Here is a 14,992-nt window from a genome sequence, read left to right on the forward strand (position 1 = left end):
GGAAGACGATTTTTTCAGCACATAATATCCAAATAACAACGGTCTATGGGAGTCGTAGGAATACGGTTTTAAAATTTTTCCAAAGACGCACCCACGTATTCGATTGCGTATCAATACGTCATTGAATCAAAAAAATAAGATGGGGCCTTATTTCTATGACGTATGTTTACAGATCACGAGTGTTGAGATATATCTTTGAAAAGTAAAAACTCCCGCCCACGAGCACTAAACCTTGAAAAAAACTTCGTGAAAACATGCCCTATATAGAATGCCCATGCAGTGTTATGTGACCTAACTAACGGCTTAATTAGGCAACGAAATGAAAGTTATATATATCTAGTAAATCGTTGAGCTTAAGCGTGATAGTAAACACATATCTGGATTTTAGTTGCACCCCTCCAACGCTTTTTTGGAAACTGGATAATAATAAAACAGAACGTACTATGTTATACAACTCTTCGAAAGTAAAACAACAGAAATCAGAGAATCAACAACAAAACTCGTTAAAGACAGGCTCTGGATAAAATGTGTGGAAAACAGCGTCAGTTTAAGGCGTGGCCACTGAACCTGCCATTTCGGTGTTGAGCGTTTTAATTCCAGTTCGCAATTTAATTCCCCTCTTACCAGAAATAACTTGTAGTTCAGCAGTTTTGGTGTAAAAAATCAAGCTCTGGGTATACAACACATACCGCTGTCGAGTGAGACATTTAATGTGCAACCTGACAAAGTCAGGCAAACAAAAACACTGCAGGATTATTGACCGAGTTATTTGATGCGATTCCAAACGATATGTCCCGTTACTGACGCCCGAAACCGATCTCTGACAAAGACAGATCTATCTTTTACATTGTTACATTACAAATTCTCGGTCATTTAATACAAACTTTGGAAAATGACGTCGGCGGTTTTATGACGTCGGATTTATAGAAAATGTCACGTCATAATGACGAAAGACAAAACGAATTGCCAAGATGATAAAGGATGCAAAGACGTTGTTCGGTTTTTCAACGAAACACCAACGAAAATTATCGAAACATCGAGCGAGCTTAATCGATATTACAAATACCACATAATTGGATCATTCTTCTAATGTTCCGATGCGCCTTTTGAGTAATTCACGTTTACACTCGCCTTTATAAAGTTGACATTTAACTGCTGATAGAAAATTCTGCGTTGCAAATTATTTAACCTCTTTCAATCCTGAATTATATAGTTCACAACATTTTCATATTGAATCTTACACTTAAACAATAAAATCTGATCGTTACAACCCACTATAAAGCGACCACACGAGTCTAACCAGCTGATGCACGTTGTACACACGAAGGAAAGAAACGACGCCTTGCAAAGGAGCTTTTAATTATTAGTGTTGCCATAGGCCTAAAGTTTAGTTTACCAGAATAGCGTTCAGATAATTACACTTTAAACCCAGATTAAAATAAATAAAAATGTACGTTTACTTTAGCACATAAATCAAATTTAAAATAAATAGTTTTTTATTTGTCAGTGTGAATTACATTCATGTGTTAAATGCTTCGTTGCAAATTAAACCTGATGTTGCCAGATTAAAACCCACGTAAGCAGTTGATAAACATAAAAAAAAGAAACAAAATGTCGTCGTTTTTGAATTTAATCATTTCACGAAAATACCACACGTAATTCGTGGTAGCATTTTTAAACATTTGAAATTTTAAGGTGACAGCGTTGAAGCGAAGCAAGAGATCTTATCTGTTCGACCTTTCTTTTCCTTTGCCAGAAGTTGCTAAATATAGAACACATGCCTTGCATTTGTTTTGTATTCATCGTGTTGATAATGATCGGTGGTTGAACATGACATGCTGGGAGCTGAGCCTTCTCGGCAATAAGCTCCCGTATTAGAAGGCGCCGCAACGTTAACTCTTAAGATCTCCGGAAAAGCGACGAGACCATGGTACGGCAACTGGAATTTCAGCTTTTTGCAAAACATTTCACAATTGCGATAAGTTATGAAAACTTTATGGAAGCTCAGCCTGCGATAACGAATTAAACAGTTGGTAGCCTTGGTGTTTGTCCCCATTACCTTTATGCCTTTGAACTAACCTGGCCAGTTTTGAACCTAAGCTGTATAACTTTCGTATTCTACACTGCGAGCGTAAATTATATGATAACAGCAAGACTTTTATAGGTATGCGTGACAAAATACAAAAAGGGTATATTGCAATAAATTAAACAACATAAGCACGTATACAAAGATTAACGAAAACAACACAATAAAAACGCCGGACAGCGGGTTCAAAATCTAATATTAAGTTTGTATAAATAAGGGGGAAATTATGTGGTCTATGTTTTAGAGTTAGTATTTTCAAAAAAATGCTCAAAACATCGACAGGTTAACAATTTTTATAAAAAAGCGATTGAAGTGTACGTTATTTTTAAAAAACTTGTTCGCAGTAGCGCTACCACGAGAAAGAAAAGTCCACAAAAACACCAATGTAACAACATCACACACGCCTATGATAATTGAGAAGCAATTTTCGGAGAACTTTGTCGCTTAGATGTTTGTATCGTGACCTCCTTCGTAGATTCCGCATCATTTTAATGAGTTCCGCATCTGGGTTTCGTTTCACGAAATATTTCCCGTTCACGACATCAGAGTACTCCAATGTTGGAGCGATTTCCTTCATTGGTGACATATCCGAGTGGGTTTGTTCATCGTCATTTGTCCTAAACAAATATATAATTTTATTTTATCAAACATTTATGCACAAGGTATATTACAACCGACAAAAAACAGACCCAACGAACATTGTGTTTTGTTGGATATTTTGCCAAAATGGCATCATCAGCCTCTGCAAAGGAAGCAAGATTTTATAAAATGCATGGGAATCAGGGCTAGGTTGGTGGAATTTGTTTCAAGTACATAGTTCTTTTAATTAATTGGGCATAAAAATAAGTGTGACTTTACTGTATTTTCGGTTTAGCAACCACGCGTTTTAACGATTTCTTTCACATTGCGTATTAACGATTATTGTTTAAATTTCTCATATCTTTGTTGTCATATCTACGTCATTTTGTGACGTCATATGGTGACGAACGAAGCAAACAAATGGCAAGATGACATTGCATAATATCGACGTCTGCGAAGTTATATGTTATAATTATTTAGTCTTATTTAGAAAAGGTTAAAAGAAATTCCATCAAGATTTTTGAATTGATAAGATTGTTATAACGATATTACGTGACCATAAGATCGATTGAGGAAATAGTTAGTTTGGTTATTTTGCCGGCGTACGCTAATTCACATCCAGACGGTGACTCATATGAATGAACGGCGTGACTTGCGTGGCCATTGACAAAATGCCAAAGTAATTAGACATTGGCCAATTAGCACCACCTTACGTTAAGGTTATATGTCCGTTGAGAATTTTCAACAGTTTTGTATGAGGTAAATCAAGACTAAAAGTGGTGTTGCCCTGGGTTCCTGACAACCACTTTCAATCCACTTTTAAAAGCCTAAATAAATGAACAGCACCTGGCTCTTGTAAAAACCTTTCGCGCCCACCACATAAACCAGCTCCGGTTAACAGCTGGTTAGAAGTGGCACAACACGATTACTCACCGTCGCATAAGTATTGCGCAACATTATCTTTTTATTTCGCAACATGACTTAAATATGATGTAACATGATGGCTCACCATTGAGAGATGGTTTCGTATATCCGCCGGCATAGTACAATTGTAGAGGCGGCCTCTTTATCAAAGACTCGACAAATACGTGGGAGTATTGCTTCCACTTCCTGTAATAATATTGTTGTTAGGTGTGGACTTCCCCGGACCGTTTCAACTTTAAATGTCTTGTTTTTAATTCTCACAACGTCAAAGCAATGACATAAAGGCGAAAATCCATTCTCATGACGCCTATTCTATTCTATGTGGATGAGGGTACGTTAAGAACCTGTGATTTAGGCCAGATTTTGCCGATAACCCTATATGACGTTACCCGGAATAAAAGGAAACGATTTTTTAACAAATATTTAAATATTCAAACATTAATAGCATAAGATTATCAAAAGGGTCACGGTCAATGTGTCATTTCGATCGAAACATAAACAATTAATTCTAAAATGACTCATTCGTTTTTTATACGCCGCGTAAAACCGCGATAGATACCGTAACAAACGAATCTGCGTGAGTATCGGTTGCAAGCAACAGCAGCGATCGTATCTTCAATATAGAACTACGTGGTGGCCAGTAGCGCCAAGCACACCGGACGAAAGGCTACATCACCATCGTGCAGTGAGTCACCAACGGAATACTTAGCGCATGAAAAACTAGTTTGGCAGCTATTTTGCAAATAATTGCTCGTTATAATGTATGTAATGAAATTTATTACGCCGATTAAAGGTTGAACTTTTTCCGGTTGTTACAGTTGATTTTTAAAATACACACAGCAGTATCCGGTAATTACAATGCACGGTTAGACGCCCACACCTAAAATAAAGATTACGTTTGTCATTCGCATCGACGTAATTTAATCTAATTTCGTTAGGTACTAAGCATATTTACAAGATTTTCTCTTTTCAAATTTTCCGCCGCATATCTGCGTGTAAGGGTAAACTCGAGAAAGAAATCAAATCTGTGTAATGTTTAAAGTAACGGCATTAAATATAGTTCCGCATAAATGATTTGATCGTGTTTTACTCGAAAACATGCTTAAGCATTTTGGGGTGATGAGATTATGATTATATCTTGCAGAAATGGTTTTAGGGTTATTTGTCTAATTTGTTCACGACATAAAACGTGGTCAAATTTAAGGTCTCACCTCAGCTGCAGCGATTCCATTAGTATTTTCGAAACAGGCACACGGTAGTGCACATAGAACCCCGAATACAACAACCGCATTCAATGTTTTACTAATTGCCATTAGAAAACCTGATGTTACAGATAGAATCGTATTTCTCTTAAGATTTGGGGAAATTTTGTTTTTCGGTCCTTTCAGTTTCGGTTTAAAATTTGGGTCTGAAAAGAAAAATTAAAATTAATGCGTTTACCCGCAAAGAACTTTTATATAACAAGCCATTTTAAAAAAGAGTATGCGGGTAGTACTTGTTTTTATAATGTTGTTCGAACAATCGTAAACATTACGTAATAATATATAGTAGGGTGGGGGAAGATGGAACACTTGTAGCACATAATATATAAATATTCTGATCGTCTTTTGCACAATTAACAATGGTATATGGTGGTCGTAAAGGTACGGTTTTATAGTTATTTTGAGGATTTTTGTTAACTATCGGATGAGTAAAGAAACTAGAATGAAAAGGCGCCCATTTCCCCGTCCTACTCTATTTCAAATCTGTCTTCTTTGTATGTTTTAACCACAAAAGATGATGTCTAATTCAATGATTGTTGTGTTTGCCCAAAACGCCAAATTACAGAAATAAACTATATATAAGCAAAACAACGCTAAAGTGTATGCTTTAAACACTCGATTTCCTAGTAAGTGTTTTTACTTCTTATCCTAAACTTCTGACAGATATAGGGAACATTATCACACATCGCCATCTTGGCAATATGACGTACACAACAACTAAAAGATTAAAAACTTTACTAAGAGCTCACACATTTGATGTCTCATACATCGCGTGTGAAGGAAGCCTATTACTAAATTTGAATGTAGACACTCATGGTAAACCACTGTTTAAACAGACATTTGCTTTGCCGGTGTATATATACCCGTCCCCCCAACGGCCATCTTTATTTACCAATACGATTTCATCGTTTGGACCGTTCGGAATGCGATTGGAAATACCGGTAAACCAATATAATCTGCCTGTCATTAAACAATAAAATTTCACTTGATATCAGCACAACGTCCTACGTATCCGGAATAAACAGCCCCACACGGATAAGCGAGCGAGAAAAATGAGTCTGAAATTTATACAGTTTTGAGTCCGTTATTATTCGATAAATATCACGTATGTACCATACCATGCTGCGCAAACATTCAATATTTTTTTAAGACGTAAAGACTTCATTTGCTTGCGTGAAATCATTTTCTCCCGCCCATGTTTTAATGTGAAAAATATTTTACATCAATCATAAACATGACGTTGGCAAAATAGGAACGGTTTCCAAATGCACCATCATCGCGTGACGTTGTAGAACGTGTGGCAATAAACGTTTATCATATTATTGAGAGCAAACTCGATTTTTTTATTGTTTACACTCCTTCGAAACTGGAAATGATTTTTAATGGTTGACTAAATGAAGCATCCTAGCGATTAATTTCCGTTGACCTTGGAGGTTATTCTAAAAAAACTAAAATAAATAAAATAATTTATTTCTTATATATATTTAACCGCAAACTCCTGAAGAAAGTATGGCGACCATCAAATCTTTATGAACTGAAGCCACGTTAAACATTTAACTGCGAACGAAGCTATTTTAAAATATATGACTATATATGTTAAACTAAATTTGTAAAATTTCATTAAAAAAAAGGAGAATAATCTTAATTGTTTTTAAATTTTACAGCAAAATGCCTATACGACAAAAGTTTCGTTGTAAAATTGATAATATAAAAACCATCATTTACAAATAAATTCAAAGTTCAAGGTTTTAGGGTTTGGTCGAATATAAATTACATACCATTGTGTCTGCCAGCATATGTGACAAAGAGAGATATGGTTTATAAACATTCAATTTCCGTTTCACACCCCCTTATTCTGTTTGCGTGTTAAATGTCTCATGTAACCCTAGGACTGATCGCTGAGATAAAATCAACTCAATTTTACTGTTCCTCTCTCGTGTGCGTCTGTGTTGACAATCACAGCATGCTGAAACCATGTAACTGTCACGCGTATTTATCGGAACTAGGGACGTGCAAATGTATTCGAAGAATCGGGATTAGAGACCAATTCTCCATTTCGTTTCTTGTCTAAAGCCCACTCCTTATTGCGCCGCTACATCAAAACACCGCAACACCCATCATAGGGAAGGGACTGATTGACACTACGTGCAGATATGGACGTCATGGTTATAGGTTTGCCGAAATCCCCATATATAGGTCACAGCATCACAGGCGGAATTTCCGCCATGAATTCTCGCACGATTATTTCGTCCGCTTGGTGTCTCTATGTTAAAGGGAACACGTAGCAAACAAAGACATGCTCCTTAAACAACTCTAAATGGTAGGTGTATTCTTTCCAACAATCGTGTAATATACAACTGCTATTCTTAGAAATGCTAGTTCTATGAATGCTTAAAGCATATACTGTATGTTTTAGAATGTAGTTATAGTTTACCGGTGTTTAATTCGCTTTTTTACTTGTTTGGAGGGGTGTTATTTATTTATGGCGGGACAAGCACGTTACTGTGCTAGTACACACCTCGTTTCTGTAAGCTTAGAAGTTTTACGTATAATCTAAAGATATTTGTAACTGCAAACGCTGGTTATACGAGGAAATGCAATTTACCGATTTTATGTTAACTTAGCTCTAACGTATGAAGAATGTGTATAAGGGTTGATTATAAAACTTAAAATTAAATAAGCTGAATGTTCATTGAAAAATTAAACGTTAATAACCGAAACATACAAACTAAGTATGTATTTCACCCCGACCAATATATATTAGGATGGAGGAGGATGGAACGTTTTTTTATATTATTTTCTCGTCCAATTTAGTAGTTAACACGGAACAGTCAAAGAATTATAAAACCGTATCCTCACGACTTCCATGGACCGTTGTTAATTGTTTAAAACACGATCCAAATATTTAAATACCCACCCTACTATATATAGTAGGTTTTTATATATGTTTTGTGTACAGAAGAAACGTTTTGTTTGGTGAATCTGCATTCAACAAATACAGCCACATCAGTGTAGGCCGCGCAACAACCGCAAACTTTATATCTGGTGTTTACTTGTATCGGTGTATGGTTAAACATTAACGCGCGTCTCAATATAAACAATCTAGTTTTCATAATAACCAGTTTCGGCTTGTGTAAGTGTTAGAAATAGCAATACGCGGAAGCTAATGCTATGTCATTGCGGCTTAGATAATATATTATTAGCACTATAAATAAACCAAACACACAACCTTTTCAAAAGCTATAAACGCATTGAAAGTTTTCTTGTTTACCTCGCAAAACAATCCTCTTTTGTTTATAGGTCTGAGACTTTTAGGTCTAAATGGTGTATATTTTCCTGTGGAAGCTGTTTATTTGAGAACTGTGTATATAACAACAGTATAATCTTACATTGCTTTTAACAACCGGTATATACTTGATTTATTTATATATTATAGGTATATACAAACAGCAGTAGCAGGAGAACTTTTCCTTCTTAATTGACTTTTTAGGTTGCAATGAATACACATAGCTATATGAACCACGTTTCATATTTATTTTATACGCGCATCATGCAAGTACGGTGTACGGTATATGGAATGTGCAAATTACAACATAGATATAAAACGACCACATATTCACATCAATATGTCAACTATGCATGTGGGGGAGATTTTGCCACACCCACAGTTAAACCAATCACAGCATAATATACTGTATGGTCGACAAATAAAAGCATGTGACTAAAACTACAAAGCAAAGGTAACCTTAGGTCGTTGACCCAACCATTCGGTCACCATTATCTTTGCAGCACCGTTGGTATATAGAAAAGAAGTAACAGTTCATGAGAGATAAATGGTAAAAGCACAGTGTGTTTTTATGCGACCAGTAAGTATGGTCGGGGTTAATTACTTCGTTCGAGGGTAATTAGTTAACTTTGTTGCAGCAGGGGAGCTAAGAAAAAATGCGGCAGTTTGGAGCGTAAAGGGAACAATTTCGTCGCCGAGAAAATTTAAATGCTAGAACAACCGCGTGGGCATGAAAGATTCGTTTTGTTCATAGCATTAAAAATAATCAGCCATTCATAAATGCATTTACGTTGCCGATACTGCGCACTTTTAAGAGCGAATAAATATTGATCCGGAGGAATTCCAGGAGTCCTCTCTGGCATCTTGATTCTGCACCCACTGTTGCACATCCTTCGGCAATGATTTCGCCGCCGCGCGTTTACTCGACGCCGGCCGGTACGTTTTGTGGATCTGCTGCAAAAAATTTAATTTTTCATAGTGCAAAAAGAGCTTTAAAAATACGGACAAATTGTAAATATGAAATTTATTTTTTGAGTGTCAAAGCACAATGCTTATTGTAAAAAAATACCCAAATCTAATTTTTCCTTAGTTATAATAAGTAAATCACTGGATAATTACCGAATAATTGTCTTTGTGACCTCGCTCAACAAGGGGGTTTCATCCGCCAAAATTTCGGATGTTGAGTTCTTTCCAATGACGTAAGAGGCTGTGGGAATTACCCTAAACGAATGGTTGTAAAATCAAAAACTACTCATAGGGCTTAAAATAATACTTCTAGCACTTTGACTTACCGTGATTCTTGTGTTCCGACCGTAACAGGTAACGCCGATGAGCTGGTTATAAATATTACCAGAATGAACAACACGACCAGGAGTTTCGTATGTACGTTGACATTATGTTTACACTTCTCCTGCTTGCTGGCTGAATTATGCAAACTCCGATATACATCACGGCAGAAAGTTTTTAATGGAGACAGTCTAATGCTCATAACACCCGCATACATTTTTAAACAATTGAAACTATTTACCCTAAAAAAAAGCAAACACCATTATTTTTAATATTTAAATTATTTCAATATTTTAAAACTCTTTCTGTCAATATAACCTCACATACATTCTTCTACAAATATTTGGCTAAACATACTTAATCTTTTTCTTTATGCTCTCAGACCATGTGTGTTGCTGTATAAGCACCAGGTGAGTCGATGCTCTGCCACCTGTAGTACCACGCACCAGTATTTAAGGCGCGAAAGTTTATTTTTCTTTTGCCACGCGAATAATGATAACAATCTTCACACGCGTCTTTACACGCTCACGCCAGCCCAAAACGCATTATATTTTAATAGCAACCGCACAGTGCAAGCTAGTACATGCATGACTTGCCTCTGCACCTCAACACGCCGAAACGAGGATGTACGTTGAACGTCCTATCGTTTTTTTTCAGACACAAGCAGGTTTCGTAATCTGACCGGTACGGGACGCCGGCGTTATGACTCATCAAGTAGAGATTAGGACGTCATGTATTTACACACTACCAATGTATTTCTAATTAATCTCAACAATCAACACACAAAGCACTGAATCAATAGTTTGACAATGTAGCTATTACTTACATTTAAGTGCTCTTATATTTATCTTTCCGAATTCTGACACATTTCAATTTAATTTTACTTCCTTCTTATTTTATAAAGAAATTTACGACAAAGGGCATTATATTCAGAAAAGATTTGTAAAACAAAAGTATCTTGGTGGTGTTTAAAGAGAGAAATGAACCTAAACAAATTTGGCAAAATAGCGTAAAAGACATATTTCCGCATATACGCCAACGTTTTTATCTGAACGTGTGCTGACAATTACTATGCATATATTCCGGCAACGATTTACCTACTATCAAGGTCCACCAGCTCTGCCCTAATATATCAAAACTGCAACATGTAATTGGAAGTTATGATGACGACAACCAAAATCACTATTATGCGAATTTGTATAAACAGCAGTGAAATATTATGCGCTTGACGAGCTTTAGACTTTGCACCTCTGTCTTCTTTAGCCGGTAAACGGAGATAGTCTTTTTCAGCGAATCTTTCGTGACGTTCTTATCTAACTTATATTCCACCATAACAAACCTACCATGGATCTACAATCATGTAATTCATAACCTGTTCGTGACCCTTTTAATGATGGATATAGATGGTTACCGGTTGTTACTTTGAACAACTATTACCTCGCCGATTAAGATCAAGGCGTGACGTTGTGGTTTTATCAAAGTAACATGCGTGACGTGAACTTGCTATACACGCTACCCCGGCCCCCATTTTGCTCTGTATTTTATAGGATAAACACGATAACGATAGTCGCCATGCCCACATATAATGCAGGCATATACATTATATAACGGACACGAAAGGCTAACAACCGTGATTCACGGGTTCACGGTTATATAAGTACTTTATCTGTGTTTCTAGAAAACATAATTGTACTTATATCATGACATGTAATTTGTACCACAGAGCTAAACTACGTGCACGATCATCCCCACAAAGATAAAATTTGTTTAGGCAACAAGGATAGGTGCGTCTTATATAATTTACCTGCAACAATATTTTGCGGTGTTTTGTATTTACAGTTACAACTTTTAGTTATATAACACGTTCTCGTAACTTTTTACTTTTCCAGAAAAAATTTACGTAACATAATAAATTAGACGTTCCAAAAAATGGATTGTAGAGTATAATTTTCACGATACTAGACAGGTCAGCGTTTTCCTATAAATGTTTACTTTCTCATGGTTTTATACTAAGGATCTAAATTTGTATCGTAAATTTAATTTCACACTCGTGTGGATGTAATAATTTTGAAATTTAGTCCGTGAGAACCGTTCCCTGGACACAATAGAACAAAAATAGCTCTAAATAAGATCTAACGTCATATAACCCTCTCTTTCAAAAAAGATATATGATTTAAAACTTCGGTGCAAATCCAATGAATAGCAGCTTTGTCCAATAACAGTTAATGTCTTACGTGTTTCTGGCAGCTGAATCATAATCAACAGGTGCAGGCGGAGACTTCCTGTTTCCAAAACAGGATCGAATCATCCTTTCCCACAAGCCAGTTACCTCCGGAAGCATATTGATCCATAAGGAGCCAGACATCACTTGCAAAATAAATGAATCATTTTAAAAGTATTAAAGTCATCTGTGTATTTGTCATTCCCGATTTGCATTTACACAAGATTAACCTATTACTTGCAAAATAAATGAATCATATAAAAGGTTACGACGTGGGTTATATATTAATCCTCTCTCGTTTGCATTTCACATATTTAATATGACGACAGCGTGTTACTGTTTGTAAGATTAAAGACTTTTAATACGACTTTACAGAAAAGTAAACCAAGAAAGGCCGCTCGATAGCAAACAAAATACCTTGGTAAATCTAATATTAAGTCTTGTTTCTGTAGGCCGAAGTTGATGAGCAGACGTGTTATGAGATAAGGCAGATTTTAATTCAGTTAATTTCCGCTTGGGTTAATATACACGGGGCGAGGACCACATAGAACGCGGGGTTAGCTTTCCAGATTTAAACGTGACCTTGCCCAATTAAAATCGCCATTAAAATAGAACAATATGGTGTATTCAGTAAAATGGGTGTTCTGTTTATGTATGGCGTGATTTATACGGGCGGCAGGAGCGTAAAATTTGATGTGCTACATTGACTAAAAAATTCGTGTCGTGACTGGAATGTATGTGGATGGAAATCTTGTGGGTGCGTTGCTGTTAAAGAAATCACGCTGGTAGTTTTTGAACACCCAAGTGGATAATAAGCGGAAATTAAATAATAAAATAGTTAAAATGTACCTTCAAGTATCGGAATATCGTATTCTTTTGTTACGCACCTTTCTGCATGGACAAGTTATAAACGTTCGCGCTATCGAATTTGCATATATTACAGAATTATTCGCATGTTTAGTTACCAAGAACTCATAGTTGTAGTTTTACGAATTGACTCTAACAGTGGCGAAATAATTTTTCGTTATTCTTCGCGATTTACTATAACGCACCCTGACGAAGAATTGAACATTGAAGTTTTATAAGAAGAGGAATCTTAACAAAAATAAAATGATTACCGGTTTCATTTCATGTTTAATGATTCAGGTGTCAACTTTTTGAATACCCTATAGTGTAAGGGCCATTTGCACTAGCAGTTTCTGCACGTATTCATATCATGCGGGTTTTGGGAACTATAAGCAAACAATTGCGTTGTGGGAATCCGGATTTTGTTTGAACAGATTTTAATCCTAGATTAGTTTGGTGGAAACTTTAAAAATTCTCAGAAACTGCGGAAGTTTAATCCCCTTGTTGTCATCCAGCATTCGACGGACGACCTTTTAAACTCAAAGTTCGTGCCTTTCCCACATGCATTACCAGTTTGTCTCGCACGTTTCCATGTGTTTATAACGACGGTGGCTTTCGGGTGGTATTATCTGTAAGCAAACTGTTTCCGTAATTTTTCGAAAAAAAACTAGGATCCACACGTTTAAAAAGTTTATAAAAGGTTCTAACATACAAAAAATCCACTTATTAAAAACAAATTCAATAACCTATCAAATAAGCTGTATAATATGCGTTAAAGTTGGCGATGAAATGAAGCATATAACCGACGCAAAGTTCAATACGCATTTATATACATTCCAATTAATTAAAACGAATTTGACATTTTCTCTTGTCAGAGCGAACGTGAGCCTTAATATCGAGTAATCCGCGTTTCGTAGAATTCAGGTGTGCATAAACACCACAGAAATACCAAACGTACATGCTTCGAGTTCAAGAAACTAAAGTTTCGGGGAAATGAAAGATAACTCTTCGTGAAATCCCATGTATTTTTGTTACGGGGGTTGGCACGGCTTACTAGAGATATCTTCCCATAGAGTTATATCAATATCTATAAATATCTTATACAGTAGGGTGGGGGAAGATGGGACACCTTTAAACTGTATTTTCTTGTTCCGTTTATCAGTAAACAAAGAACATTCAAAGAATTATAAAACTATATCCCCACGACTCCTACAGACACGATTAGGATACTTGGATATTATGTACTAAAGGTGTCCCATCTTTCCCCACTCCACTATACAACTTTGGATAACCATGGCAATGCTATATGTTTGTCTCCGGCAAGGGGTGGGCAATATAATGATCAGCCAAACATACATTTGGGTGGGGAAAGATGGCACACTTTTTTATTCTATGTTCACTTTTCATGTGGTAGTAAACAAATAACATTCGATGAGTTATAAAACCGCGTATCCTTACGACTCCCATAGACCGTTGTTAATTGTTTAAAACACAATCAGGACATTTGAATATTGTATTCTAAAGTTGCCCCGTCTCCCACCACTATATGAAACAACTGAAAAGTGAACAAATACACAACGTCTGTCTTGTGGTATAAGAGCATGCTTATGTTGACAATAAGCATTGAGTGTATCAATACACTGCGCTTGTCTGGTGTAAAAGCATACACCCTCATTATAACTTAACGCTGGGCATATTTGTATCAAAATTATAGAAACATTACACGTATTTAAACAATAGCATTAATTCTTTGCTATGAGTAAAGAATGATTTCTTGGAATAGCGCGTTACGTTCTTTATCGAAAAATCCCTTTTCAAACCGAATCAAATGTTCAATTTAGTTAAGTAGCCACAGAATAAATCAGCGTAAATTAAAAAGCCTATGTTTTATTTATCATATAGGAGCGTCTATATATCCTTTAATTCATACTCTCTCGTGATTGCATGTCTGTAATCTTTGATGTGACAACGCCTTTTGATCAATCGAACAAGGATAACAATATAAAATTATAGTGGCGAAAACTGATCTATAATTTGACAAATTGTGAACGCATATGATACTTCAACAATTGCATATACAATGTCTCAAATATTGCATAATCATTTCTGGTGGCAGTAAATTGGCATGTTTATGTATAAAACCTTCCAAACTACGACTGACAGCAATTTGGTAATTCCAAAACGCTACTTTTAACTTAAACAACATGTACATATTTAGTATAATTTTACTTACCATTTACGTTTGGATGTGCTTTCCAGTTTCGTCGTCTTCATACTACAGATTATTAGCCACAAAACCTATAACTGGATACGGCAGTCATGTAACTAGCTGTGACTCTTTAAACAGTTGCATTACTCGTACGTTGCTACTTCGACGAAAGGGCAGAAGCGCTTGCAGGTAATCAACGAAAATGTTGGGTTGAATGTTTAATTGGGCGTGACGTCCAGGTTTTATTTAAGCCGTGTGAGTGGTATGTGAATTTCATACTCACACTACCGCT

The 14,992-nt window shown here is 36.1% G+C and overlaps 2 protein-coding genes across 3 annotated transcripts; both read right to left on the reverse strand.

Moving 5' to 3' along the window:
• Nucleotides 1-2,345: 2,345 nt before the first annotated feature.
• On the reverse strand, nt 2,346-14,853 carry LOC149730683 (uncharacterized). Its single transcript, XM_089884960.1, has 5 exons — nt 14,725-14,853; nt 11,659-11,791; nt 4,801-4,997; nt 3,675-3,775; nt 2,346-2,703 (listed from the first exon to the last, which is right to left on the reverse strand). The coding sequence occupies exons 2-5, from the start codon at nt 11,678-11,680 to the stop codon at nt 2,481-2,483; spliced, it is 543 nt and encodes a 180-aa protein (XP_089741086.1). The 5' UTR covers nt 11,681-11,791; nt 14,725-14,853; the 3' UTR covers nt 2,346-2,480.
• LOC149730684 (uncharacterized) lies at nt 8,676-9,753 on the reverse strand. 2 transcript variants are annotated; one of them, XM_089884956.1, is made up of 3 exons: nt 9,430-9,753; nt 9,257-9,358; nt 8,676-9,091 (listed from the first exon to the last, which is right to left on the reverse strand). In XM_089884956.1, exons 1-3 carry the CDS (start codon nt 9,639-9,641, stop codon nt 8,842-8,844), a joined length of 564 nt encoding a protein of 187 aa, XP_089741082.1. In that variant the 5' UTR covers nt 9,642-9,753; the 3' UTR covers nt 8,676-8,841. The 2 variants fall into 2 exon arrangements, with proteins under 2 accessions (XP_089741082.1, XP_089741083.1); XM_089884957.1 differs by having other exon boundaries at nt 8,701-9,088; nt 9,430-9,751.
• Nucleotides 14,854-14,992: the final 139 nt, after the last annotated feature.

This window comes from Ciona robusta, chromosome 9 (assembly GCF_009617815.1).
Source record: "Ciona robusta chromosome 9, ASM961781v2".
NCBI classification, from domain to species: Eukaryota; Metazoa; Chordata; class Ascidiacea; order Phlebobranchia; family Cionidae; genus Ciona; species Ciona robusta.